This window comes from Bombus pyrosoma, linkage group LG5, assembly GCF_014825855.1.
Source record: "Bombus pyrosoma isolate SC7728 linkage group LG5, ASM1482585v1, whole genome shotgun sequence".
Lineage (NCBI taxonomy): Eukaryota > Metazoa > Arthropoda > Insecta > Hymenoptera > Apidae > Bombus > Bombus pyrosoma.
Window position 1 is genome coordinate 5,535,977 of NC_057774.1, and position 27,491 is coordinate 5,563,467.

At 42.1% G+C, this 27,491-nt stretch overlaps 1 protein-coding gene across 2 annotated transcripts; it reads left to right on the forward strand.

Moving 5' to 3' along the window:
* The first annotated feature begins 1,005 nt into the window (after window positions 1-1,005).
* On the forward strand, window positions 1,006-5,327 carry LOC122567944 (L-threonine ammonia-lyase). 2 transcript variants are annotated; one of them, XM_043727130.1, is made up of 6 exons: window positions 1,006-1,089; window positions 1,892-2,011; window positions 2,480-2,838; window positions 3,159-3,321; window positions 3,452-3,744; window positions 3,978-5,275. In XM_043727130.1, exons 1-6 carry the CDS (start codon window positions 1,087-1,089, stop codon window positions 4,324-4,326), a joined length of 1,287 nt encoding a protein of 428 aa, XP_043583065.1. In that variant the 5' UTR covers window positions 1,006-1,086; the 3' UTR covers window positions 4,327-5,275. The 2 variants fall into 2 exon arrangements, with proteins under 2 accessions (XP_043583065.1, XP_043583064.1); XM_043727129.1 differs by lacking the exon at window positions 1,006-1,089 and adding an exon at window positions 1,433-1,593 and having other exon boundaries at window positions 3,978-5,327.
* The last annotated feature ends 22,164 nt before the right edge of the window (window positions 5,328-27,491 follow it).

Sequence of the window (27,491 nt, forward strand, 5' to 3'; positions counted from 1 at the left end):
CGTTGAGCGGGCGTTGAACAACTGTCGTGATATTTTATCAAATACGATGAACGTGTTCTAAAATGTCCTCCAGCGGAAGCGAATTTCATATTCATTAGGAATTCCTTGGAACTTTTATAAGGCGAATGGTGTTAGAACTCTGAAAATAATACAATTAAATGATGTGGAGTCGAACTACAAATTTACCGATGTGAGAATGTAACACGATACACGCGAGTTATATACCAACCACCGGTAGATACAATTATTAGTGCAGATAAGGGAAATTAGGTTAGTATATCAATTCTAGTAACAGTTTGAGTGCATGTCGCAAAGAGGTGGTGACTCTGTTATCTGAGCTCTTCTAGGTCGCTAGAATTTCAATATCCAACCACCGTTTTCCAAACGGTGTCGCATTCTAGCGATCCAAAGTTATTAGGCTGACGTGATCATCGTGAAACGAAAGAGGCTCCGTTATTGCGGTGCTAACTCGCAAAGACTTTGCTCCGCTTACTAATGTTTGTAAACTGAAATTATCGCGTAAAAGGTTTCACGATTAGACAATAGATAGCGACGTGTCAGTGAGCGCAGCCGAGTTCGTTTCAACACGTGACGAGATTCGAGAGAAGCCATAAGGCTGCCGTCTGTAAGAATCATCTATGATAAACATCATTATATATATAGCCAAATTCCATTTGTTTTGCATAATCACTTAATTCGTTACCTTTGACAATTATGGAACTGTTACATTTTATAGACAGTCTGATTTCTTTTTTCTGAAATAAATTATTCGTCGTATTGTTATACATATAAATTATAGCATTAACTGAAAAGATAAGCAAAGTATCTTTTGTAGGAATTTTAACGTTATCTTGAGAAGAGTATCGCGGGAAATAGATGAGATATTTAATAAAGAAAATTCGAAGACGAAATAATTTCGTTCGTTATCAGTCTCTTTGAGTATTATCGGTTCAGTCGGGGTTATCTGTAAACTGAGGGCTAGTTACCATCACGATTCATGATCGCCAGTTGATTTTGGTACGTCGAGGAGTACGTTTCTCTCTGAACTTAACAAAAATTGCAACAAGAGTTTCGAGACGTTTAACCATGGTTCGTTACTATTTCTTCACCGGAATCCGGAGTCAAAGTTCGTCGATTTATCCGTGCACATTTGTTCTCACGCGTTTCATTACGCGACTCGTGCAATTTATTTCTTCGAAACGACAACAAACGATCGATTGGTTGGCGTTTGATCGTGGTGGTATCGCGAGTGGAATATTAATAACGAGCTGTATTATCGACAAAAAAGAAAAGGGAAATCATCGCGGAATTATGACAATCACGAGACTTTCAGCTCTCTTCTCGTGGAAAAGAGGTCGAAGGTTGCGACGATAAAGCACATTACCGCGATTACACGACGCTTCCCGATCGAATAAATAACTCGAACAATCGGCGAACGTGCAGTCAATTTTTGGCACATGTCAGTCCGCTTTCAATCTGACGATCATGAGGGATTTGAATCGAAAGTCTAACGGAGAGGACCATAGCAACGGTCAAGATTTCGATTTGATCGCGGAAAGTAGAAACAACGATATCGACTCATCGACGCTTTACGTAATTATCGTTATAATGTCATGATCATTTGGCAATTATCGTGATAAGAATCGTCGAATGTTGTATTAGCTTTATTCGAGTCGACACGGCTCGGAACACGAGGTGGAATTCGGATACCATTGGGATGAAAACGTGATGTCACCAAACGATCATCTCGGTGATCTTGTCTTTAAAAGACAAGACAAGATCGTGTTTGCCCGCGATATCTTTTCTTTTGGTGCACGGTTTCAATCGATTCGAATGGGTTAGCTCCAAAAAGAACCGAAAAGTCTCGAATCGTGTGCGTTTTTGTCTACAGAACAACGAGGACATGCTCGATCCATACTGCGTCGAGGAAAATCCCCAAAAGATTACTTTCGAGGACATCACTTCTGCTGCGTTCAAAATCAAATGTGGAATCGTCAACACTCCTTGCGTGGTATGACCTGAAATTTGAAAATGTCATATTTCTATATAAAATGTTTATTAGTCTTATCACCATACTCGAATCTTTATGTCACAATATCAAATGAATTCTTCTTTTCCTATTATTTCGTAATTCATATTCACATGACAAATATCTCTCCAACTCAAATTATATTCAATTTTCAGTATAATGACAATTGAGAAGCTTTTCTGAAAAAGAGCTTCTATATCTATATAATAATTATGAATGCTCTATAGATTATTTATAAATTATTTATGGATCATTTATAATTATTATGAATTATCTTCCAGAACTATTAAAATTATCAATCGAAACATAGCTAATATTAAGAAAGTGGAGCCAAATTTTCCAACGCAATTTGTTCAATTCATCGTTTCGTCTCATGGATACTTTGCCAGAAAGTTTCCCGATTTAACACGAAAGAAGGAAAAAATTAAAATATTTCCTATTTGTTGCCAGAAATCGCGCCTGTCAGATGCGATGGGTATCGATTTGTATTTGAAGAAAGACTTCCTCCAAACAACTGGAAGTTTCAAGGAACGTGGCGCGAGGTATGCTCTGGTGATGCTGACCGAGGAACAGAAGAAGATCGGCGTGATCTCGGCCTCACTGGGAAATCATGCACTCGCTCTCTCTTATCACGGGTACAAGCTTAATATACCAGTGACCGTAGTGATGCCGGTGCTGGCACCGATCATGAAGATCGCCGCTTGTCGTCAATACGGTGCGAATGTAATCGTCGATGGTCTGGATATGGGTGAGGCAAAGGGTATAGCGCTGCGACAGGCGAAAGAGAATGGGCTGACGTATATAAATGGGTAAAGGCATATTCTACTTGCGATGATAGCAGTTTGCTGCTAGTTTCATTCGCGGATAACGTGAAATAAAAAGAATATTCGACACGTGTTATTGATGAACCTATAGTGAATAGAAAATGTCTTTTGCTTGTTTCTTTTTTACACGAAAGCGATGTCTAACATCTTTCTCTTACGATATTAAAAAAATCTATTTTGCCGGATTAGCATGTATTCAGATATTTTTCTTTGTTAGCGACAATTTTGAAAATAAGAAAATCGTCTATTACAAGAGCTGGCCATGCAGTAGGGAAGACAAGAGTGTCTCGTTTATATTATTTCAGGTACGATCACCCAGATATTATGGCAGGACAAGGAACTCTAGGTCTTGAGATTGTGGAGCAGGTACCCGACATAGATGCAGTGGTTGTTCCCATCGGAGGAGGTGGTTTGATCGCGGGGGTAGCTCTGGCCGTGAAAACTCTCCAACCAAATGTAGAGATCATCGTGAGTTATCATGGGAATTAAACGAACTTTCAAGCTCGTTCATCCTCTTTTTAACACTTCTTTTTCCACATCGACGAGTATGAAACGTATTTTCGACGTAAACCAATATCGTTTTTCTGTCGGGTTTCAGGGCGTTGAGTCGGAAAGATGTCCCAGTTTCTATAAGGCCCGAAAGGCAGATCGACCTACCTACACTCGTATAGATTCGACTTTGGCCGATGGCCTTGCTGTCCCTAAGGTTGGATACAACGCTTTTGCCACCGCGAATCCGTTGATCGATAAATTGGTCGTGGTGAAGGAAGAGTGGATAGCAATCGCGATCCTGAAGCTGGTCGAGAACGAGAAATGTATCGTCGAGGGTGCTGGAGCGACCGGCCTTGCTGCCATTTTGGCTGGTCAGCTGGAAGAACTAAAAGGCAAAAGGTCGTTTGATGTTGCACATAGTTAATTCAAGAACGAAAGCGTTTCCACCTTCCTGTCGCGTTTCCTATATCTCTTCGATTTCCTTCCTTCAATTTAATTTCAAGCTATAATTCTTTAACATTTCTTCTTAATTTATCAGTGAAAAATATAGTTGATTAAACTAAAAAAAAATCTCTCGCAAATTCGATAATTTCAACAATAACCATAACATTCACTTTGCTTTTCTTTTCTAGAGTGGTGTTGCTTCTATGCGGAGGAAATATCGACACAACGATCCTAGGTAGGTGTTTGGAGCGTGGACTAGCAGCGGAAGGCCGGCTTTTGAAGTTTACAGTGACTGTGTCCGATCGACCGGGCGGAATCGCAGAGCTCTGTAGAATGCTGGCCAGCATCGGTGTCTCGATAAAGGACATCATGCACGAGCGGGCTTGGATTATGTCGGACATCTTCAGCGTGGACGTGAAAGTGGTCTGCGAGACAAGAGACCGAGATCACGCGGAACAATTGAAGAACATGTTGCATCAAAATTATCAGCGGGTTGTGTTCGGCACTAGTGACATGTCCGCTCTGAACTTACCTTAGAGAATGTAACATGTCGTTCTAAATTCGAACTTCCTGCGATCGTCAAATGACGTCAAAGAAAAGGATTCAACACGATTTTGAGTATTACGTAATACCCGTGAAGCTTCTTCATTTCTCTGAGCGAAATAATCTTTTTCTTTTTTATAGGACAGAGAGACGCACTATTTATACGAATATCGAAATACCTATCTCATTGTTTGTAGTTCAGATACAGTTCGAATCCTTGTATATGTCATACTGAACTAGGTTCTGGTCACGAAACAGAGGAAACCGCGAACGTTCCGCATCGATTTCCATTGTACGCTCGAATTATTGTCCCATATTCCTGACTGCGAGGGAAGTTTCTACGCATCGATAAAGACACGACAGCTATGGTTGCTCCAAAAAGCGAGCTGCTCGCGTTACAAACGAGCAACCCCTCTGCGTAATTTGCATCTGAAGAAGGGTGGTTCGATGGCTCGAAATTCGAGAGCAGCCTCTACGCAACACGCGTCACACCGAGGCGTAAACGTACACTCGCGAAATTTATTACTGTTGCCATGCTTTCGCGTTGGTTTGAGAGAGAGAGAGAGAGAGAGAGAGAGTGAGTGAGTGAGTGAGAGAGAGAGAGAGAGAGAGAGAGAAGTGATGAAAAGGAACAAAATTCCACCCTTCTGCTCATTCGCTGCTTTCGTCGCGTTTTATGTCGGGGATACGTGTTGCTACCGCCACCGTATGGATACGATTGGATTTTTGCGTAAGAGGAGGATCGTAAAGCGTTCGTTTACGAGCTCAATAACGACGCAACCCCTTATTGCGAGATGACTGGCTGTTTGACAACTTGCAGCTGCTCGTTTTCGGCGAACTGCGCATTATTCTAATCGTAAGGAATGTGAAGTGCAAAAATTGGATGGAGTTGGTGGGTGAGAAGATCATTTGTACTATAAAAAATATAATATTCGAAATACTACATGGTGTATTGCTATGACTAATAATAAAATGCGTAAATTACGTATTCATCATCTTCGAGGCCAAATAGAAAATGAAATATTCCTGTATGCAAAGTTTTTCACACACGCTTCGTTGAAAAATGCGTATAAATTAGATTACTGTTCCGTAAATGTGAATATTACTCGCGATAACTGTGCTTTAACATAGCTTTTGTTAAAAGTGAACGATGAACAATTTACAAGTAAATTTCCAATAAGTTTGTTTCAGGCATTCGCTGATAACTTTTTGGACTCCAGTATATTGATCGTAATGTAGCTCGAACCAGGGATTATACAACCACTGTCTTTTATCGACTGAATATACACATTTCCACCTTTAAATAAAGTTGTATTCCGTTTCCTAACGACGACTCGCTTGGAATTCTTGTCTCTCAAGCTTACAAGCTCCGACTTTCTCTTAAAGCAACCAATTTCATTATTTCTTCTTATCCTAAGTCAATTTCAGTCTGTTCACGAGAGAAGGGAGAATGAATTCTTCGAAGGAAGTTCACGATGTCACGATAATATTACTCTACTCTGATGATATTACGGTACTCTGCTGCTTAAAGATGGGAATGTTAATATTTTCCGCCGAATCGGGTCAATTTTAAGAAGCAGAAAGATGAATTTTTTGAAGAAAAAAGATGTTAAGATAATTTATGACGATCTTAATATTTTTCAGCGAGTCGAATCAATTTTAAGGAATAGAAAGAGGGACGAATTTTTGATAAAATATTCACAATATCGCAATAAATATTACTGTACTCTAACGATATTACACCATTCTTCTTCTTACAGGGAGGGAATGTTAATATTTTTTCTGGAAGTCGGGTCAATTTCAACGCGGTCGCGTCGAATAAAAAATGAGTCGGGGCAGACTGGCAAAATAAATTTCGCGCGGACCGCGTGTTTTCGCGTTTCTGCTGGAAGCATTTCCATGAGGCACGCGGCTGTCAGGGGATTAATGCATCTTTACGCCGGGGCGACTGCTCGGTTTCGTCGCGTTACACGCTCGAATAATATATCGCACGCGTTACACTGGAGGTATTCCCGTGTCTGGTTTCAAAAGACTCGACTTCTTTTCCTCTTCTGAAGCTTCTTTTCAATGACGGTTGACAATACACGACGATGTGTCACCTTTCTAATATCGGACTGCTGCGGATGAGTTATGATATGTGAACCAGCCAAAGAGGGAAGTAGCGAACAGCCTTCGTCGGCAGTGAAAGATCCGCGGATCCGCTTCTTTTTCTTCATCTTTCCGCGTATCTCGTTTCAGACAGTGGAAAAAAAGGAAGAAAGGAAAAAGAGGAAAACTGGAACATCATTGTGCTACCGAGAATGCTGGTTTCGTGGCTACTGAAGCATTGTGAGATTGTTAGAAAGGAAATGAAGAGATGCGAATTTTTTTAATTCGCCAGCAAACTCATTACTTTGATTAGTAAATTTTTCAACTAGATTAATGACATACGTACATTTAATACTAACTACTTTTGTTTTTGTTTCAGGTTAATGTTGAAATAAGAAATACACATAAATGTAAAGAAGTGAGGATAGTGGAGAAAGAACAGTTCTAAGGCGGTATAAACTACTTGAAAGTGGAAGTTGAAGTTGCCTGTCAGACGCTCGACTCTACGCTTCCCTTATGGACACTAAACATACTTCCAGCTAGCCAATATCGCAACAGAGTTACCGTGATAGTTTATAACTCGAGACATCTACAGACCATCCAACAGCCTTGGTGAAACTTATACTCTCGTCTTTCACGTTGGTTCAATCCCTCCCAGGTAAACAATATTTTCAACTCATAAATCTATATTCTGCAAATACAACTACCTTTCCAAGGGAGTTGAAGAAGTTCAATCACGCGATTCTACTGACACCAATTCTTATCCTTTTGCTGCTGCTCCGTCCGTAAACCTTAAAGCATTGACCAAGCGCAACTTTCTCCATTTCTTGCTTCAGTTTGGCACCTTCCGACCGAGATTGAATTTACATCGAACGGGGGAGCGCGGATTAAGCGCGGGCAAAGTTCCGCCGAATTTTTTTTCTAACCCACCCACGCCCGTTCGTTGCTCGCGCTCTTTTTCCCAGTTTTTTCAATGCTGAGGAGGGGAGAAGCTACGAATGAAACGAAAATGAGAAAGAGAGGAAAGGGTCGTGGGCAAGGGAGACAGAGATAGCGAAAGTGGCGGCGACCTGAATTTACAGCATTTAATATCGGCAAAATGAAGTACGAGCACGGCGGAGAGCGGGCAAGGAGCCGCCATTTTGTGGCATCGATAAATCCATTTTATTGCTCTGGCTTGTAGGTAGGCGGTCTGACTACGGTTACCGGTAGCCTGTGCCTACTCTTATGTCTTCTCAGTGTATAACAAACACTGAATAAAAACCAATGCGAGGGCCAGCAACCCGCGCAGTCGACCCCTCTTTTCGCGGTGCACCGAGAGGACCAACTTTTTTGTTATTTATTCGCTACCCTCGCGTTCGTCCCCCCTCGTACATACCCGTGTTTTGTGGCCATGGCGTCCCCAATTGAGTACTAGCACCTCTTTTTTGCGCTTCATGCAGTGTAACCGGAAGCGTTTTGTTTCTTTTGGGAGAAGAGGATTTTTATGATGATTGCGATTGGTTTAAGGTACCAGTCATACTCTAGAGAATCGAAGCGTTCATGATAAAAATGATACATGCCGTCTCCTTTTAGGAAAGTAAAAGAATACCGATAGTATTTTTAATGCCTGTTCAATACATTTTAATTTTTCACAATCGCTGTCAACATTCAGCGGATGGACTGTATCTAATTAAATCGTGCACTTCATGATCGATATTGTTTTTATAAAACTCGTGAATGCCCATTCTGCAATCAGTCAAAACGGAAATTAATTTTCATATCGACTCCTATCATGTCTGGCCACTAGTATACGTCGTTGTCACTTGAAAAAGCTCGAACCCTTCTTCGATCGTACTATGCTGCTTTAAAAAAGAAATTTAATTTTAGGCTAATCGTGTCGAAATTTCAAAGTCGTTATCGTGAAATACGAAAGAAAGAGGAACTAGAAAAGAGAGAAGCAAGGGTAAAAAGAGAGATTAATCGAAGTTACCAAGGGCAGACAGTAAAACAAGGCGATTAGAGCGCTGCGAAACAGGTATCGACGAATCGTCGGTGAATTTTTCGGAATTAGTCGGAGGGAAACGGTTGTCGGTAGGGGAAGGATTTTCGAGAACGGTGCAGGGCCAGAGTTTTCCAAGATGAAAGTTAATTCCGCTGGATAATCCAGCTTGGACGCACGGGGGTGGGGCCGGGCGTAACGAGGGCGAAGAAAGATCTGTCACCCCTCCTCGTTCCTTTTTCAGCTAAATCTTGCGAGCCGGATCGAGAAGTTCGTCGAATTTATGAGATTTCGGGTTTCGAAGCGCAGCTAGTCCGAGGGGAAAGAGGTCGACGGAATGGAAGGGGGAAGGGGGTTGGAGCTCGGCGAAGGGATTAACTTTGTCGAGCCATTTTGTCGACCGCGAGCGGGCTTTGTGACCAAGGGAAGACACATTCCCAGCAATTAGCTAACCCCGCCTCTATGTCCGTCTGTATGCCGGTGATGTACTGGGTGTTTCTAAAATCGCTGGCCAAACCTTTGGGAAATGTACCCTATTTATCTTGGCGGAGAGTTGGAAGACCTTCGTTCGTATCGAAATCAGCGTTGCAATGTCTCGTTCTTTGGTTTAACGAAGATTTACCGAAGTAGTTGGGAAGCTGTAAAAAATTCCTGAAAATCGATAGATAAGAGAATAAGTAGACGAAAGTCAATTCTCTATAAGACAGGTACGTAATTGGTCTTTGTTCGGCGATTGACTGATCGAAGGCTTTCAGACAGAGGTCGTTAAACGTCCTCGAGTTCTAGCAAGCCTAAGCCACATCAGAGAAAGGTTTTCCAAGCGAACTTGTCAGACGTTGTAGCGAAACTTTGTCGCAAATAACTTGGTTTGGGTGGCGTCTTCTCGAGTCGCCAAGTCCATAAGACTTTTTTCATCCCCTGAACAGAATATTCCGCCGAAATTTAGTCATTTACTTCAGAAACATTCTACGTAAAGGGAGTATGAGGCGTGAGTAAAAAGGGGCGAGGAAAGTGTCGGGACAAAAAGAACGTTTACAAGGGTGGATCAGCCGGTGCAGATTAATCGATCCGTATATCGAGGCTCTGACCTTTTAAGAAGTCTAGAAAAAAGGCATCGTTCCCTACGGCGTCCCTTGGTGAAAACTAAGAAAGTATATATCAAGGATCTTGTATAAAAATGTGTAGAATTGTTCTGGTTGAACGACCCTGCGTAAAAAGAGTACAAACACGTCTCTTCGTCGGAGATTTAAGCAAAGATCTATTCAAGTACGGGTATAAGTCGGTTCAACGCAGAAGGACGAGGCGATAGGAAGAAAAAGAAGGACGAAAGGGCCCCGTGGAAGTTACTTATTAGTTTTTAAGCCGCTTGCATCCCCGTGGAATTAACGAGGAGCAAATAAATCCCGGTGGAAAGGGACAGATTTCGTCGAACGAAGTCCTGCTCCCCTTAAAAGCACGATAATTAACGCGCAGCCTCGTGTTTTCTCCAGCTTACCGGATCTATCGTTTTGAACAACGAATTACGTAGCACTCGTCAGATCCGTCTGAATCATTTGAGCAGTAAAGTTAATGAAAATACACCGCGAGCGGGTGACGTAGCGCCCTGAAATTGAACAACCAAGATCGAAGGTTAAATAAAGCCATTGTTCGAAAGTTCTTTAATTAATAGGACGTTAAGGAGCGGTCGATAAAACGGTTACCGAAATGTCAAATCGGGGAAACTTTCTCGAAGCGATAGGGAAAAGGTCGAAGAAAGGAAAGAAGAATCGTAGAGAGAAAGTTGGTTGGATCACGGAGACCCTAACCTAGACCTAACCCAGACCTAGAAAGAGATTTCGGCGTGGAATGGCAGAGAGCTACAAGAAGGGAGTCGCTTTACCTTTGTACTTTCGTTAATTAAACCACTACCACCACCCCTCTGTTCCAGCCGTTCAACCTTAATTTCGAAATAGGTTACGAGCAGCGGACCGTGCCTTTTCACCGCTCTGGAAACAATCAGCGACCCTTAAAGCTCGATAGCATCAATTTCACCAAGAGAAATTTTGCCAGAAAAAGGAATGAACCGTGTCGTGAAGTGCCATTTATTCGGTTAATCTGCGAACAGGGATCTCTCATTCGTTCTATGGGAATTGCACGAAGTTTCCTTACTGCGCTAATAATTTCTCTAGAAACAAAACTTAATCTTCTATTTTTTACGACTATAATAATATATGTGATCAGTAACAGTAGTGCACTTCAGCACTATATATCACATTATCCATACGCATATAAATCCCTTTAATTAGCGAGAAGGCCGCGAAAGAGTTAAACTCGTAATTTACCACCGTGCGGTGCTCCATACATCATTACAAAATTCTGAGCCACCCTAGTATCAAGTAACCACTGCAACCTATCCAACAGTAACTGGTGGAAATTATTTTCATCCTTTCACCAATCCAATCGGCGTCCCACAGTGAAAAAGGGGGAGAAAAAGGAGGAAATGCGCACGCGGTTCATTCCAGATTGGAGGCGGAATATTTGCTGAGAGTCGTGGCACGCGTCGAGCACTCCGTCCTCTGAAACAGTTTATTCGCTTTATTCCTCCGAATTACAGCTAGCTGGGAGATACGATGTCCGACTCGTGCCCTCGGGTACGAGAGAGTCGGTTCCTTCTCAGGAGTCGAGCGGCTCGCTGATTTGCGAAATTTATTTGTTGGAAAGTTTGCTCGTTAAAAGCACACGTACACGGCCAGCCTTCGCGTTATCAGCCTCTTTCACCTTCTCCCGCGTTGAAACAATGCTCGTAACGGTAGCGGCGCGGCCGGCAGATAAGGTACGCGCGTTTTTTCCACCAGTTCGCCCGCCATTCGCATTTCTCTCGGTTTTTCCATCCTCCGTGTTCCACTGCCTAGTTTGCGCGCGGGCGCGTGTGTGTGAGATGTACAACGGGAATGTTTTTTACGCGTTTTTTCCCCTCGCTGTACATTATCAAATTGGTATTTATCTTTACGATTCTTCGCAATACACACCCCTTGCGGAACCGTTCTTCCGTAATGTATATTGTTCGCTCTCTTTTCCCGTGAATTCAATGCGTTCTCATTGATCGCCGCTGGAATTTTCTCCACTTCTCCATCCACCGTTTTTTCTTCGTCCTTTCGGATGAACATCGTCGTTAGCCGTTCGTTTTGTGAAACTTTTTTTTGTCTCTCAATCTAAGCGGCTGTTACGGTTCTTCGTTTGATACTTTTGCACTCTCTTTGTATACCTTTTTAGTCATAAAGATGTGGTTTTTTACCTTTCCTCATCTAATTCTTTTTTGTTTATTGTAGTTGGTCCCTGCAACTCCTTTATCCGTAAAATTAATTTCCTTGGGTCGGGGAAGTGGTATTTCTTGCTCTCGAAAATGGTGGTGAGATTGTCTGGAGCTACATTGTTTTTGCACCTTGGTTCAAAGACTCGCTCTTTACTATTTTAGTATCTTTCAGATGTTTCGCGATTCCCATTTCAGTTATAATTTTCTAACATTTAAATACAAAGAGGTCATCAAAAGGGAGAACTGTTAAACATCAGAAATTGAATGCGCGATTTTTTACAACAGCCATCTCCAATTTCTATTTCATCTTTTCAAACAAGTTTCCTGTTACTGTTTTCTGCCTTTATATCTCTTCAAGCAAGCTTTCTGCCAAGCTAAATTCCTCACATTCGTACAAAGTATATCGCCACTTTTCAACTTGTAATCATATCCTTACTGCGGATGCTAAAAATTTTTCATATCCGTTTCTAGGAGAATCTCGGGGAAAAATTCTGTCTTGACTTCGTTGAAAAGAATCTTAGGCGAGGGATCGCAATTCACCGGCGCTAAGTCCGTCAAATGAAGCGCAATTTGTAACGGGGAAGGAAGAGCTGGTGCCAGTTTGTTTTCGCTCGCCCCGTCCGCTCTAAATCTTCATTTATCCTCGGTTTCAGAGGGAGTCAGCCAGGCTTTAGGCGCGGCATAATTAGTAAGTTCTTTCAACGTTGGCCAGGCATTGATCAACTCGCTCGAGATTAAATTTTCGAATGGTCCCCTATCGATCTTTCCTAATTACGCGAGAGCTGACTCGTCTCAAGGTCAACGGCCAGCATCGAACAAAGAGGAAACACTTTCTCAAAGAAGAAGAAGCCGATGGACAACGATGTCTACGGATCGTACGGAACAATTAAACGACGGGAGAACAGGGCGATTATATTTCCTCGTTAGCACGACTCGATGGCTACCAATTTGCATTTATACGACATTATTTACTCTCGATTCTGGCTTGATCTCTTTGAGAAATCTCGAACGTTTGTTCGAGAAAAGGCGACGCTTAATCGAAAGAAGAGGCTGCTGAAAATTAGCGGTAGAGAGAAAGAAGCAGGAGAAAAGGAATGGAGAAAAGACAAGGAAAAGGAAGGAAAAGGCTGGAAGGGAACAAGATGAGACACTCGTTGTCTACCAATATTATCGCCGGTCATTATTGAAAATCGCTTCTGTTTTATGATATCGCGCCGGGCGTAATGGCCGCCACCACCACCAAGATCCAAGGAATTGCCAATCTTATCTGCAACGTATTAATGCCTCCTGGAAATTGCTTTCGTCGAGATCACCGTTTTCTAGCCTCTCGTTGCACGAATTTCTCTCTTCCTTCGAGCGCTTGTCCCTCTCTGTGTCGAGTCACAATCTTTTACAAACTAATGAACTATTTCCGAACAATTCAATCGCTTTCCGTAGCACCGTTTACATTATCTTTATAAGAATTATATTTCAAGCAGAACGGTTGGTCGCTGAACGAATTCTCAATGTTGGATCCAGCGATCTTACTATACACCAGGCAACGAACTTGCCTCGCGAAAGAAAAGTCCAGGCATCCGGGGCTTGTTAAACGGGTTGGCTGGTATCCTCGAGACCGCCACTCGCAATCGTCTCACATATCATTCATTTATTCCAGTCTGGCGCCAAAAGAACGAACACGAGATCGCGTCGAGTTCCTCGAAGAGGAAACGGGCACCGCACCGTGGGGAAAAACGCGAAACGCGAAACGCGAAGAATCAAGAGAAAGATTCTCCTCTCGTCGTTGTTACTTTTTGTCTATTCTTTTCTCTTTGTTTGAAAACTTACACACACACACACATCCGAGTTAGCTTTTCTGTTTTCCACGACGAAAATCTCGAGGAAACGGGTCGTATGACAGCCGAGGAGGAAAAAAACAAACCGGGTATCGTATTCGGAAAATGTAAGTCGCGGACGATGCAGTTCCATCGAGCAAGCTTTTTTACGACTCGTTCAATTTTCCGAGATACTCGTTGACAAAAGTCTGCCCTTGTCAGACTTGTCCCTTCGGTGACCCAGTCTTTCAATCAAAACTTTCCCTCGAACATCCTTTCATCCTTCCTATTTCTTCTTGTTACATCGCGGACCTCCAACGTAGAGAAATGAAACACCTTTGAGAAACCCTGTCTTTCGAAACTGACCTCGACTTGTGATACACTCCGTGCACGAGTTTCGCTCATCTTTTCCAGGAGCTCGCTTTTCATCCTTCCTCTCGATTTAGAGATTAAGATGGACGTTTTTAAAGACGGATGCTTGTAGACCCGAAGATTGTTTTTATGGTGTGTTTTACCGTAGTGTTGTGTTTCTTTTTTGCACGTTCGTATTATTAGAAGTGACTTCACCAATACGAATTTATGTAGCGCGTAACATTTTTCAGATCCTATAAAATTTTAAGGTCACTGTGGACGAAATAATGACGGACAAAATATTTCAGAAATGAAGATTTGAAAACTTGAAAATTAAATTTTCACTTTACTGGTTATAATAGGTTAACGTATTAATAAAAACACCTAATACTTTTTCGATCACAATTTTTCTATTTAAGTAGAACTCAGCAGATTCTCCTACTTTCTCACAATAATTTCCAGTAGCAGGGAATTTTTATAAGCCGAAAAATATTTGGGAAACGTGACGTGTCAGTGGAGGGAACAGGCAAAGGCACGTGTGACGAAGCTGACGAGGGTGTCGAAAGTAAACGACGGGATTCGCGACGTGACTCCGGCGAGCACATTAGAATAACGTCCCCTGTACCCAAGCTGCTACTAATTACGCGGAATTTGTATTAATGCGGACGTTAGCATTCCACCATGGCCATCCTGGTTTCCGTTGCCACTGTGGCCGTTGGTTACGTGTCGTCGGGCCTCGTTCCCTCGTCATCATCGTTGTCGACGTTGTTGTTGTCACTATTCTATGTCAACAACACCGATACAAACGGCCTGGTTCGATGGTGGCTCGTCAAGAGACGGATAGCCGGTGGTTTTAACTGCTTGCAGGTGTCCTGTTTGGATGGTAAATCGTTTCGCTCGTTTACTTCCGCAGAGCTGTTTTCGTGATTCTTTCAACCTAAATAATTCTTTGATGTCTCTGAGAAGATATATTAATCGGTTGAATTCTATTTCACGATGACATTCTGTTACTAGATATAATTACAGATATAATTACAGTTGATACTTTATCGAGCGAAATGCTTTATTAAATGCTGGGAACCTCCTGAAGATTGAGAAGTTGTGTGGACATCCACAGAGTGTGCAGTTTTTAGCGATTAGGATATAATATGAAGAACTCAGAAGAAAGGTAATACCAGTGATAAAAGTTGGAGAAGATTGTGGATAAAGTAAACTTTAACAGTGAAATCTCTATGCTTCTGAATATCCAAATACTTTTTCCATATATAGCTTATGAAAGTTTGAGAATCCGTAACACAACTGTCTAGGTAATAATACCAGAATACAGGGTTGTTGGACTGGATGATCGAAGCAGTCCTGTTTATAAGTCGTATATGACGGAAGGAACGTGGTAGGAAAACACGGGGACAAAACGCCGTTGGTCCAAAGACCGGCTGGCATTCGTTAATGAGCGGCGTTGTTACCACTTGCTTTGAGCAATCCACGCGGCCAGGTGTGTCTGTCCGCGATCGAGGTCGTACGATTCGCAGAAAACAATCACGCTCGGTTTGAAACGACTTAGGCGTCGAAACGCGACCGGAAAACGTCTACTTGAACGGCTGAAACGGCCGATCGATATCTCGAAAAAGGTATTTCGAATTTCCGAAGACGGCCTCTTTGCTCTCCGTTCGACCTACATTCGTTTGTTCTTACGATCCCTTTGTTGCAACGCTGTGTGTAAGAAGAAAAGCTGCGATTCGAGAGAGCAAGCTTTGGTTTTTTAAGGGATATCCTGGAATATTTAGAAAGACGAATGCTAAGATATTGCGAGTGGCCTCGTTGACAGTGCCATGGTACCTTAGATGAATAATTTCGAGAAGAATTTAATGGAACGAAAATACCTTTAACATTATCTCTTCTAGTACAGAGAACAGGTTTTAATATTGCTGGCTCAAGAAATAATTATATTCGGTCTTTTCCTTTTGTGTCTTGTATATTTTGCATTTTTAATAATTGGAAGAATAGCTTTACTACTTTTTCATACGAATATTTACATTTACAATATTCACAATGATAATACGGTTTTCGTAGCACGGTATAATAATTCTGAAGTAATAACAATACAAGAATTGTACTATTCCCAAAAGATTTAACACGTTCCGTGTTATACAACGAATAAATGAATCAAACGTGAATAGGCGAAAGGAAAACTAAATAAATAATACAGAACTATATCTGAACTAGTAAAACAGGAGCATCATTTTATAACTAGTATTTCAATTGTTCTCCATCGGAGAAGGTAGAAAACGTTTGCCTAGTTTCATGAGTGACGCTATGGTTGATAATAATTCAACAGATCCGCGCGACAAGTCCGAAGATGTCGTGATACTGAAATATGCAGAAATGTTGGAGAGAAACATCGATCCGATGTTCGGTTTGAGAGGCACCGAATGTTGGGCGGCATACATCGGAAGAACCATTCGACTTTCCAAATGACTGGTGCAATCGACCTTGCAAATGGCAACGATAGCCATCCAATCTCGGTCGACACTCTCGAGAGTTGCAAAGTGGATGGTTACGAGAGCCGAAGGACATCGCACGTGTACGTTTCCGGCGACTGTTTCGATCGAGCTCCAGCTACTTCCTTCGAGTACACGCGCGACACGACGAATCAATAAACAAATCCTCTTACGAAGGAATTTCACGGTGAGAAATTTACGAAAATTGTAACTGTAACTATTGCCTTATCCCAAAGAAAACTATTCATAGGCAATATAAGTAAAATAAAACGAAGAATAAAATTACCTTTGATTTTAAAACCGAATAAACAATACATAACCACAATTGGGGCTGTTAATATGTAAACATCGTACAAAGTACATATAAAATATAACGTACAATCGCAGGAACATCGTGGATCACTGAAAACAGTTTTATCAAAATTTATCAGTCTTATCTTATACCAGTCTTTAACTTCTACAAGTTCTATTCTTATACAACTTCAATTTTATCAGGATTTTGCAGTGAATTAGTGTGAAAGTCGATTGCATGGAAAACTCGAAGGGGATAGCGAAACGATGGTAAACAGCCTTGAGCGACACGTTTACGAGAGGCTGGGCGATTATTTAACAAACCAGTCCGCGAGGACTGTATCTCACCGTTCGCAGGCCGGCACCAGCCGCGATCCTAATTAAGAGGAATGCCAGACTCACAATCCGTTTTTACGTCTTTGTGCGAGCGCAATTGTCGGCCTAGAAGGTATTATCTTTAACGAGGAATTGCGTCCAGCTCAATGATACGTCGTGGAATCTCCTCGCTACCGGGCAGTTGACGATGTTCGCGAACGCTAATCGCGCTATTAGTCAACGTGAATCTTGACCTCCGCCTTAATTAAACTTCCCGTTTCTTTCGTTTACGGACAAAATCCTCTTGTGAACGATTTCACGAGAAACACCGTGAGATGCTTCTGTCATTCGAAGAGTCGAATTCGGTAATTTTTTCTAGTTACTTTAGAAATTCTATGAGATATTTTCTGTTTTCTCAGGGACGAACGTCTCTCAGGGACGTGCCGTAATTACAATACAATAATCACAGCGTAGATATCCATACGATTTGATCCACGCTACAAATTTCTCCCAGTTTCTATACCATATATGAGATAAAAATAAATCGCGAAGGAACTGGAAGAACTAACTTCACTTACTTCCAGCACCATCCATAGAAATCAACTTATAGATATTTAAGAGCAATCCGTTTCCACTTACATCCAGGGATACCAACTCTTCCCTCTGCAAACAGAAGGCTTACACGAAGAACAAGCAGACGATCGGGGATCGTTTAGGCGTCCTTAATACGCAGATAATTCGCCGGGGGATCGAACACGACGGAACACGGACGCGTTATAATTCACGGTGTCCTTTCCGTGGTTAACACCGCGGTCTAGCCCGGAAACGGGACGTGTTCTCCTACCATCGAGAGGGGTAGCGACCGAGAGAAATTATTAGCCTAATCGCAGGGATTGATGGCGCGACTAGTAATGGGTCGGCTGAGCGACCGGCTTTCGAGCTTCCGCATCACGTTCCTGTCACTCGGCTCCACGGTGATTATGGAGATGACATTAACGTCCCCGAAGGGACAGTTACGTCTGCTGCTTCCGGCGGAGGGACGGTGACGCGTCGATTTTGCGAGCGCGATCAACGACACCTCTCTTCCTCCTCCTACTTCCTCTCTGCTAGATCTTGCGAGGAAGCGCGAAACTTTCGTCGAGTTCTACCATGAGTTTCTGTTATTGAATGAGATTTAATCACGGAGTCGCGTACGCGACGCCTGAGACGCTGCAACTCCCTCTTGGAAGGAGAACTGCTATGCTTGTAATGCGAAATCGATGACGGAAGGAAGTTTTCGACGCGCAGGATTGATCATCGTGGGATATTGTTTTGGGATTTTGGTTTCGGAAGGAAGATTATCGTGTTATAAATATGTATGTGGAATTTTTAGGCGGCTTCAGGTAAACTTGGCAAGCGAAGATTTGCGAGGAAAAAATCTGATTTATCGGAATATACTTTACTTGATGAGGATTTTTTGTAAGCATTTACTTCGAAGATCGTTAAAGGCGGATATTATTTATGATTTTGTAGGGTTCTATATCTCTGTCATTAAAATATTTGAAAACTTGGGAGTCTAGTAAACGAATTGTTTGTTACGGCTGCTTTCGGAAGATCAATAATATCGTCAATATTTCAAGGTTCTCAACGAAAATGCGGTTTATGAATAAATATTGGCCATATCGTATCGTATCATACATATCTATCCTTTTAGTTGAGAATCTTGAAATATTGTCGATATCTACATATCGATAGCAATATAACAGATATAACAGATTACGAAAAATTTCGTTCTAGCAAATTAATATCCAAGCTTTTTCTAACGAAAGCAAGATTTGTTTGAATTTCTGCACGCAGCCTCTATTCGTGGAACGAACTTTCATTGTGCGTAAAGTGCAAGAGCATGGTCGAAAAAAGCGAGAAGGAAATGGCCAGACAGGCTGGTCATGGCGACGGAAAAAATTGCGCGACGGCTTTGAAGCGACGCCATCGTTATCCGGACAGTAGCGGGCCATAATTTAATGGCAGCCGATGAACGTCGCTAATAGGTAGTTTCTTTTTTGCCGGGACCGTGTCGCGGCCGAGGATGGGTGTCGCGCGCGAGCGCGCGCCCGCCGGAAGAGAATCAATTACGAGCTTTTAGTCTCGTTAGTTCGCGCGTCGAGGTGACACGACGACGTGTCATCTTTCCTTTTAAAGATAGAAAGGCTATTAATAAATGTCACGCGTAGATAAAGTCGTCCACCTAGCGAACAACCAGCTAGATCCTCGCACACGCCACGCTCTTTCCCGTTAAAAATATTATTTAACACCTGCTGGGAATATTTTTAACCCGTGCCCTGTTAACCATCAACCTTCCTTCTATTTCCTTTTCTCTAAAAGAAAAAGTCAACTTTGAAATCGAAAACGCGAATCGTATAATATCACAGGAACTAGACGGAAACGTTTTTAATGGCGACCACGTGTGAAAGACGAGCAGATTCAGCAATAAGTCAACATGCAAGGGTGGTATACCGGTTGAAATAAATAAATTAACGTTGCACAGGAGAACGAAAATATCTGCTTCGAAACAGAGGATTAATAATCCTGTCGTTCTACCGGAAAGAGGGACGTAGGAGAGTAAGAAGGGAAAAGATAGAAGAAAATTTAAGAATAAGAAGAAAGTAGAAAATGAGGAGAAGATGAAGAAGGAAGGAGAAAGCCTGGTAGAGTGGTAAGGATGGTGAGGAAAGGAGAAGGCGTGATCCAGAGTCTCTGGAAGATGATGCACGAGCTTGCGGGGATGACAGCCGCATCCGGTACTATCCGGGACACACGGAGAAATGCATTTTCTCGGGGTTTATTTAACTGCGCCGCGCCAGACGATAGAGCGTCGCCACTGTTTCCCAGCTAATGCTTCTTACCCAGCTTTCTCCATAGCTTTTCTTTCTTTCTCTTTTGCTTCGATTCACCGTTCACTGTTCCGTCAGAGTTTGAACAGAGCAAAATACCGCACCGCGAGAGGATGACGCACTGGCAGTTGAAATTGTCAGATATAGTATTAAAATTAGAGAGAAAAGGCAACTGTTATTTTAAAAAAAAAAAAAAAAACAGTTGTTAAAATGAAAGCACAAACCGTCGCGAAACACTTATGCTCCAAATTTATAGTTGAACAAACAAAAAGATCGTTACACATACATGTGTACGTATAAGTATTCAGACATTGTGTTCTGGGAAATGTAATTCAGCGTTTCACCGACATCGCACCTATCTTCATTAAACGGCTAATAACGCTCCCGATACGTCGTCAACCCTGTCGAGGCTCTCCATAAATCTTTCACCGTTGCATGGACGATTTTCCGCGAAGCCTCGTAAACACGTGATCCGAGGGAGGAATCGCGTGGCGATTTAATTGCGAGGCGGCGTTACACGACGAGCCGTCGACAGGGCCCTCTCTAAGCTCGTTTATTTCTGGCCACGGTGCTGGTTACTCGCATGTTAAATGTTCTGTCTGCGTTCGAGGATCGGTGCGGCATCGTCGTGTCAGCGGCGTTCACTGGCTGATTCGTTCGATTAACGTCGGGGATGGCAACGTCTGTTTCGCGGCACGATCAAAGCGGTTCGTAGATCCTGTCTGACGACGACGACGACGACGACGCGACCGCGTCTTTTCTCTGTTGCATCTGGACCATTTGCCCGGTCGTTTCGGTGGCCGGTTTTTCGGTTCTCGTTCCCAGAGGATGGACGCGGGTGCACGTGTTTAATAAGGCCGGGAACAAATTGACGCGAGTAAATCAAACGAGCCAACGCGGCTATTTGTTTTTCGGAATCGTTCCGCTCGTTGGATGGAAAGGGAGGAAGAAGGAGGAGTGGTTCTCGGATGAGCACAGTAACCTGTTTGTCTGACGGGAATGCTGATGGGGTCAGAGGAATATTTAAAGCTTGACAAATGTACCGCTTTAATCCTGGCGGGATGGTTAGCGGTTAATATAGACTTCCATAGCTCTGACCGTTTTGACGACTCGATTAAACACCTGATGACATCGATGTAATTAATATATTTCTCTAGAAACCAAATAATTAGCCTTTTGAAGATCGAATTTTTTCAAGTTATGTAGGAAAATTTTTTAGAAACACACCTTTTTTTAGTCTTCTTTTGTAAAAAGGGTATAGTACAACTAAACCTTCAGATCAGAATTTCACCGACGATGAATACTGTGGCTATGATAACGATTGCCACATCAGTTACAGCATCTACGTATTAACTAATTAGGTCGAAGTAGATTAAATCTCGTATCATATAGTAGTACTTTTATACGATTTTAAAAACATGATACTCGTTTGAAAAACGTTTCATTGGCAAATGAGGTTACGTGCCAGTACTTTTTCGTATGTACATTTATCGTTTAACGAATTTAGTTACGTAAAGCATGAAAGGATTAATCAATAAAATCTCCCAATTTCGCTTCCATAGCACATGTCTCAAATAACATCTGAGTTTTATCATCTATTCTATAACCATTATAACTGCCTTGTATAAACTCCAATTAAGAGCAACAATTTCTCATTATCAGGTATACATATAATTCTAAAAATATCGAACCGACGAATTAAAATAATCGGAAACCATGATCGAGGTTCGACGAGAGACGAACATCAGGTTGGATTTGTTTTTCTTTTTTTTTTTCGGTGTCGCGAATTGGGACGTTGTTAACGTTGTCGAAGACTTAATTGCTCGTTGGAGAATTCCTTTGAACTTGTACGTGAGCTGGGCTCATTGTGCGCGTGTTCGTCGCCAGTACACGCCGCGGCGTGCGTCCCTTTCATAAAATTCGTCACGTTCCGGTTTATTACGATTCAATCTCGGGGAAACGCCGGTGCTCTTCGCGACGACAAAAGACGCAGCTCGAGCCGCATGCGAGCAGACGGATCGGGGAAATTCGCGACTCGTTCCCCGTTCGCTACGTGACGAAATAAACGCGTCCGCCTCTGCATCGGGTTCGTTTTATGCCTGCTTGTTTCTCGTAGTCTGCACGATGACGTTCAATTGTGAATTAACATTTCGAGAGCCAGAATGAAAAGACGTTTAGAACACGTGAATCCTCTGCATAATTTTTGCGTTGAATCGGCGAAAGAAACGGCAGAAGAGCGCATAAGAGCACATAAGAGCGCATAAGAGTTCTCGTGAAAGAGAATTTTATACGATTAAAATATGTAGAACGTTTGGGTTAAGCATTAAAGGTGGCCATTGTTACCATTATGCTCTTTAGAATTCGTTTCTACCATTTTTAATGTTATAAAATGACGTTCTTTTAAATAAAACTTCAACCACACGTACTTTCTTCAAAACTTCATGTATTTAACGAAAATTAATTTTATAGAGGGAATTTCATGCATTCATCCCGTCGTTTAATTAGTTTCAATTTTATTTTTTCAACGGCTTCTGACGATTTTGTTTGAATTTAATCTTTGGTAGAAAAATCGGCTGAATATTCTGATTATTCGTATCGACTGGAGAGCGAAATTCAAATATTTCTCTTGTAATACTTGGTGATATTTGACGTCCAAATTGGTTTTGCAATTAAATTTTAACGAATGAACCGCAGATCTGATTAAACGACACGTAAAGTATAAATTATTAAAAAACTGGAGAAGATATTTTTTCTCGAGATATTGAAGCAAGAACAGTTGTACAAAGAGAATATATAGTAGATTAAGAATAAAAGGAAGGACAGTTCCTTTTGGATAGGGACACGTGTTTGCGATGCAGCGGACCAAGAACGTCAGAAATGGATCGTTCGCAGAGGGAAATCGCTTTTTAACGGCTTCGAAACGTCGAAGACGCGAACAAATAATGTGCGAAGCGACGAGATCTGTGGAAGATGGCGCTCGCCACGGAAGCGACCTGAGAACGAAGACAACCGGAAGCCCATCTGTTCGCTCTATTTCTCTGCGTAATGACGCGTTGATGGCTCGATATCGCGCCATACTGTCGTAAAATGTTCCCAGTGACGTTTAATTTTCTCGTTGACAACCAACAAAATATAACTTAGGTAGGTAAACGAAACTTCAATAGTAGAATATCGTGAAATTTTCTACAGAATTCTCGAACTAAATATGTTTCCTCTCGAGAAGAAAACCAAAAAATTAGAAGAACAGATACTCGTACATTTCGAATTGATCGAAACACCGAAGTTGGTCTACTTGAAAACGTTGATTTATGTACCGAGTGTGTTGTTTGCTTTCCAGCACGAAATCACGTTGAAGTTTCGTGTTGGTGGATAATCATCGACCGATTAGAGTGTTGTTAAATGATGAATCGCACAAAACCACAATGAAACATCAATATTCCGCGCAAATATTTTGAAAAGAGCAGGATTTCTTTTGTAAAGCTGAGATTCACGATTATCTCGCTCGTAGACGTGTCAAAGCGATCACACGATGAATTATGCAAATTCATGAGCATTTGCAATAACACTGGCGCCGAGACGACGATGTATACAGGATTATTCAAAATAAATATTACATTTTAGATAGAAGTAGTTTCCTTGGAAGATGGTTTGCTATACAGCTTCGTCTTTTCAACTTTTTACAATTAAATCTCTTTCAGACAGCCTTATTAAATTAGCAATTTTAATCATGGATACGCCATGCTATCTTTCATGCGCCTGATAATAAAATTATGACCTCGTTGAAAATCTTTCAACAGCTCAAACTTTTGTTAATATTCTGACGAGTTGAATTGTACGGGACACGTGTCAACTGGACGGAGATTGAGGTTTCCGAAAATCAAAGCAAACCTTGCGAACCAAACTGAATCCCGTTCCAGCGATCCAGATCGATCGTTGGGATCGCAACACGGCCGACACGTCGGTCGACGAAATTTACTATTCGCTGATCGGGAGAGGTTAAACCTTCATCGAGTCATATCTCGTCTCAGGATTTGGCCGGGCGTTCGTTCGTCCCTGCTCGCTGTCGTTGTAACTTGCAACGAGCTGTCGTGCTGCCGCGACCCGGAACTGGCCAACACAATGTCGGCCCCGCTCACTGCAATTTACTGCTGATGGCAGGTAATTCCGACGGCTGATAATCGCGGCAGCATCCGGCGACCGACTGATCCGCACAATAAATACGGATACCTGGCCAGTCGGTGATTAATGATCGCCAAACGTTGGTTCACCTACGAATTTCCAATATTTGCGACTTTCTTGAATCGTTCGAATCTTCGCATTATGAGGACCCTCGTAATTGTCTCCATTGCGATCATCTGCATAGCCTTTCTCTTTGTTCAGGTAAGAATATAGTACATAATTCTCGTAATTCTCGTAGTTGGTGTCTTTGTTTTTGAAGATGATAGGAGAAGAAAATATTATAAGAAAAAGGCTAGTGAATTTACCAGTCTCGCTCAGTTAATATTGTAACGGGTACTATACTTTAGATGTTTTATATATATTTGGGTATTACGTGCATTATATATAGCTTTGCATCTTTAAATTTCCTATAAATACACGAAAATGATAGTTATCGTAGATTTAGATGTCGTACGATGTACATCCACGGAGTCCAATCGTAATAAAAGTACATTTCCAGCATTTTCGTGTTCACGTAGGTACCATAGAGATACGATAACGTTCTACGCGAACGTGAATGCAACATTTGTTTGTTATCGTTCTATAAGAACTGAAGACATTTTTAGCTTATAGAAAATTGGCTCTCTTCTTAACAGACCGAAGCAGTTCCCCAATTGCAAATTGTGGATTTGATGAACAAATTCGGTGGCCAGGACTCGCTGCTTCGCACCATGACGTCTCTGATGAGTTTGTACACGAGGCTGACTCAAGAGTTTGAGACACTGATCAGACAAGGGAAAAGCGTCAACCAAGCCATTCCAGAGCTAATAAAACTGCTACCAAGTATGATGTCGTAAATTTCATGTCGGCCGGCTCGTATCGTGTCAACCTTGGCCTCTACGTAGATTCGATGCAATAAAAAGTAGAAACGCGGAGAAAGTGAATTTTTTTATTCGATAACCGCGAATGGAAGATGAAGTGGTTGGTTCAGACGTGGCTGACCTCGGTCGCCGGGAAAGATAGCGAAAATTAAAATTTCAAGGTGAGCATGGAGTTGGAGTTGTAAATTAATGCGGCGCGAATCCAGTGGTAGAGCAGGAGGAAGGATGATGCTTGACTATCTTTATGAACGGTTATCGAAGTGGTCTCGAGCGGAATCGGCGTGTTGATTGGATGGGAGCTCGATCAAACGACGCGACTCCTCGAGACTCCACGTGGTGCGCGCCCTGTGTTCGCGATCGAGATCGCGACCGCTTTGCGTACAGTCGGCTGAAGAGTTCCTTCCACTTCCACTTTCACTCTGGCGATATGTCTAGAACCTCTTGCGTCAGATACGGAAATATATATTTCAGAAAATATTGAAGTATCCAATTTTAGTATTTATCACTTGCAGGATGAAATCATGGTACTTGAGTCGGGAACTTAAATTGAAGATTTACGTCAACACGATGAAATTAAGCAATTTAACTTGCTCGAGTTCGATCTTCAACTAAGGAATAATTTACAGGAATCGACATTTACTATTCCACATTTATATTTCGAAGTCCTCTTGGTTACTCGTTTCTTTTTTATATGCTCAAACCAGTGTATACAAATTCAGCTGTGAAGCGATTTACAAATACGGCCGTGTCTGTGTTATCGCGTATCGCAAATTGCGCGCGGATAATCGAAGGGACTGGATCTCTGACGAATTCTAGCGAAAATTTTACGATGTCGGAAAAGCGAGCCGCGAAATCAATTTAGCGAAACAGCGGCTGCGTGTCGGATAAAATAGCGACGACGGATCTCCCGGGAAATTTAGAACTCGACCCTTCCAACCCCTTGCGTTCCTATTTTTCCCGGGGTTGACGCGAATCGAACAACACGGACATTGAACTTCGCCGCGGTTCAACGACTAGTTTCGTCGACTGTACCACGCGTAACCAGGTGCAACGCGACGCTCAGACGTTCTGGAGCACCTACCACTCGGCCGCGACTGCGGAGGGTAGGTAAGAGGGTAGGTTGCAATCCCCGTCGCGTAGTCTGCCACTCTCAATGCCGCGCTGGTAATAACGAACTCTGAGCAAAAAAAAAAACGTCAGCGAGTTTTCGCGGGGAACGTTCCTTCCTTAATTCGACGATGCTATTGTGGATACTAGACGGGTTTGGAAACGTGGTACAGGGGGTAAATCTTTTATACCGGGGTGGAGGGATTTATTGGAGTAGATAATAGGGAATATGAATGTTGCTTACCATTTGTTTGTTATCCGTTTAGTTTGGCAAGCGAGTAGCGTTTAACGTTAACGTACAAATTTTCTTCGCGCTTTTTAATAACCTTCAATAACAGTTAGATTAATACAAATTAAATACGGTTAACAAAGTGTACGAAATATGCGTAGAATTCCATAATAGAAGTGATACGCTCATAATTTCTTCAATAATATCTTAACAAGCAAGTTTTTATATAACTGGAGAAAAATTCTTGAAAAATTTGAAATCAACAAAATGATTTCCTAATTTCACGTGGACTACGTTATATTTCAAAAAGGTGCTTAATATCGACGTCAAAGAGTGATCGAACAATAAAATGAAATCAAGAAATTTGCTTCTTGACACAATTCCATTAAACCAAATAATTTCCCTAGAACGAATTAGATTATGTTTCCACGAAAGTTGCACATTAGCTTTCAGATTTAAACCAAAGCTACTCTGGGTACAAATATCTAAGATATTTCTGAGTCTGCGTCTGCAAATCCTAATATTCCAACAATTCGATTCACGACCATGTAACGATACTTAGAAGCTACGCAATTTAAACAAACGACTCGGTTCCTTCGGTGGAGGATCAGGAACGAGGAGATGGTATAGGGAATGGGAAACGCGTCGCAGGTGCAGTCTGCGAGCAAGGACGAGGACGGTGGTTACAGGCGGATGGGAGCGGGCACGATGTTAAGCTCAAGGGTGGAAGAAACCTCGTACGGAGGGGGTAAGCGAAGTCTCGTTAAAAATACACGCGTGACAAGATCCTTTACACGGCGCGACTTGGTCGCGTGCTGCAGCCGGAGAGGCTGTTTTATGGCCCAGCACTCGTTAGTAATTGAATACTTCGCCGAGGAGGAAACGCGCCGGCCGACATTGTTGTTCGTGGCTTCTGTCTCGCGCTATTCGCTCAGCCACGCTAAACGCGACGATACTCGCACCTGCTCGATGTTCTACCATCGCTTTTACAAGGAGATTTCTGGAGAAAGCGTGCTATGTCTACTTTCCTATGTGCTAACTTGCTTGTAGACTTTCTTTGAAAGCAAATTGTAGAAAGTGGTGAATTAGTAAACTTCTTAAACTTTGCGCTGACATTGACAGGATAAAAAGTCTTTGCCAAGGTTCATAAAGACTGAGTTTTGTTTGTGAGTCCTTTGAGAGGAAATTCCTTTGTTGTATAGCTTATGACGCTATACGGTGCTAGCTGTAGGTGCAAAACTTTTGTCTAATACATGTACCAATTTCTATGCTTGTATTGAATCTATC

What these genes read in the sequence shown, in the direction of transcription:
- LOC122567944 (XM_043727129.1), top strand. Translation starts at nt 1,486, where the DNA reads ATGAGGGATTTGAATCGAAAGTCTAACGGAGAGGACCATAGCAACGGT. An exon ending in TCGTCAACACTCCTTGCGTG is followed by an intron (nt 2,012 to 2,479) that starts GTATGACCTGAA and finishes ATTTGTTGCCAG; the next exon opens with AAATCGCGCCTGTCAGATGC. An exon ending in GAAGAACTAAAAGGCAAAAG is followed by an intron (nt 3,745 to 3,977) that starts GTCGTTTGATGT and finishes TTTCTTTTCTAG; the next exon opens with AGTGGTGTTGCTTCTATGCG.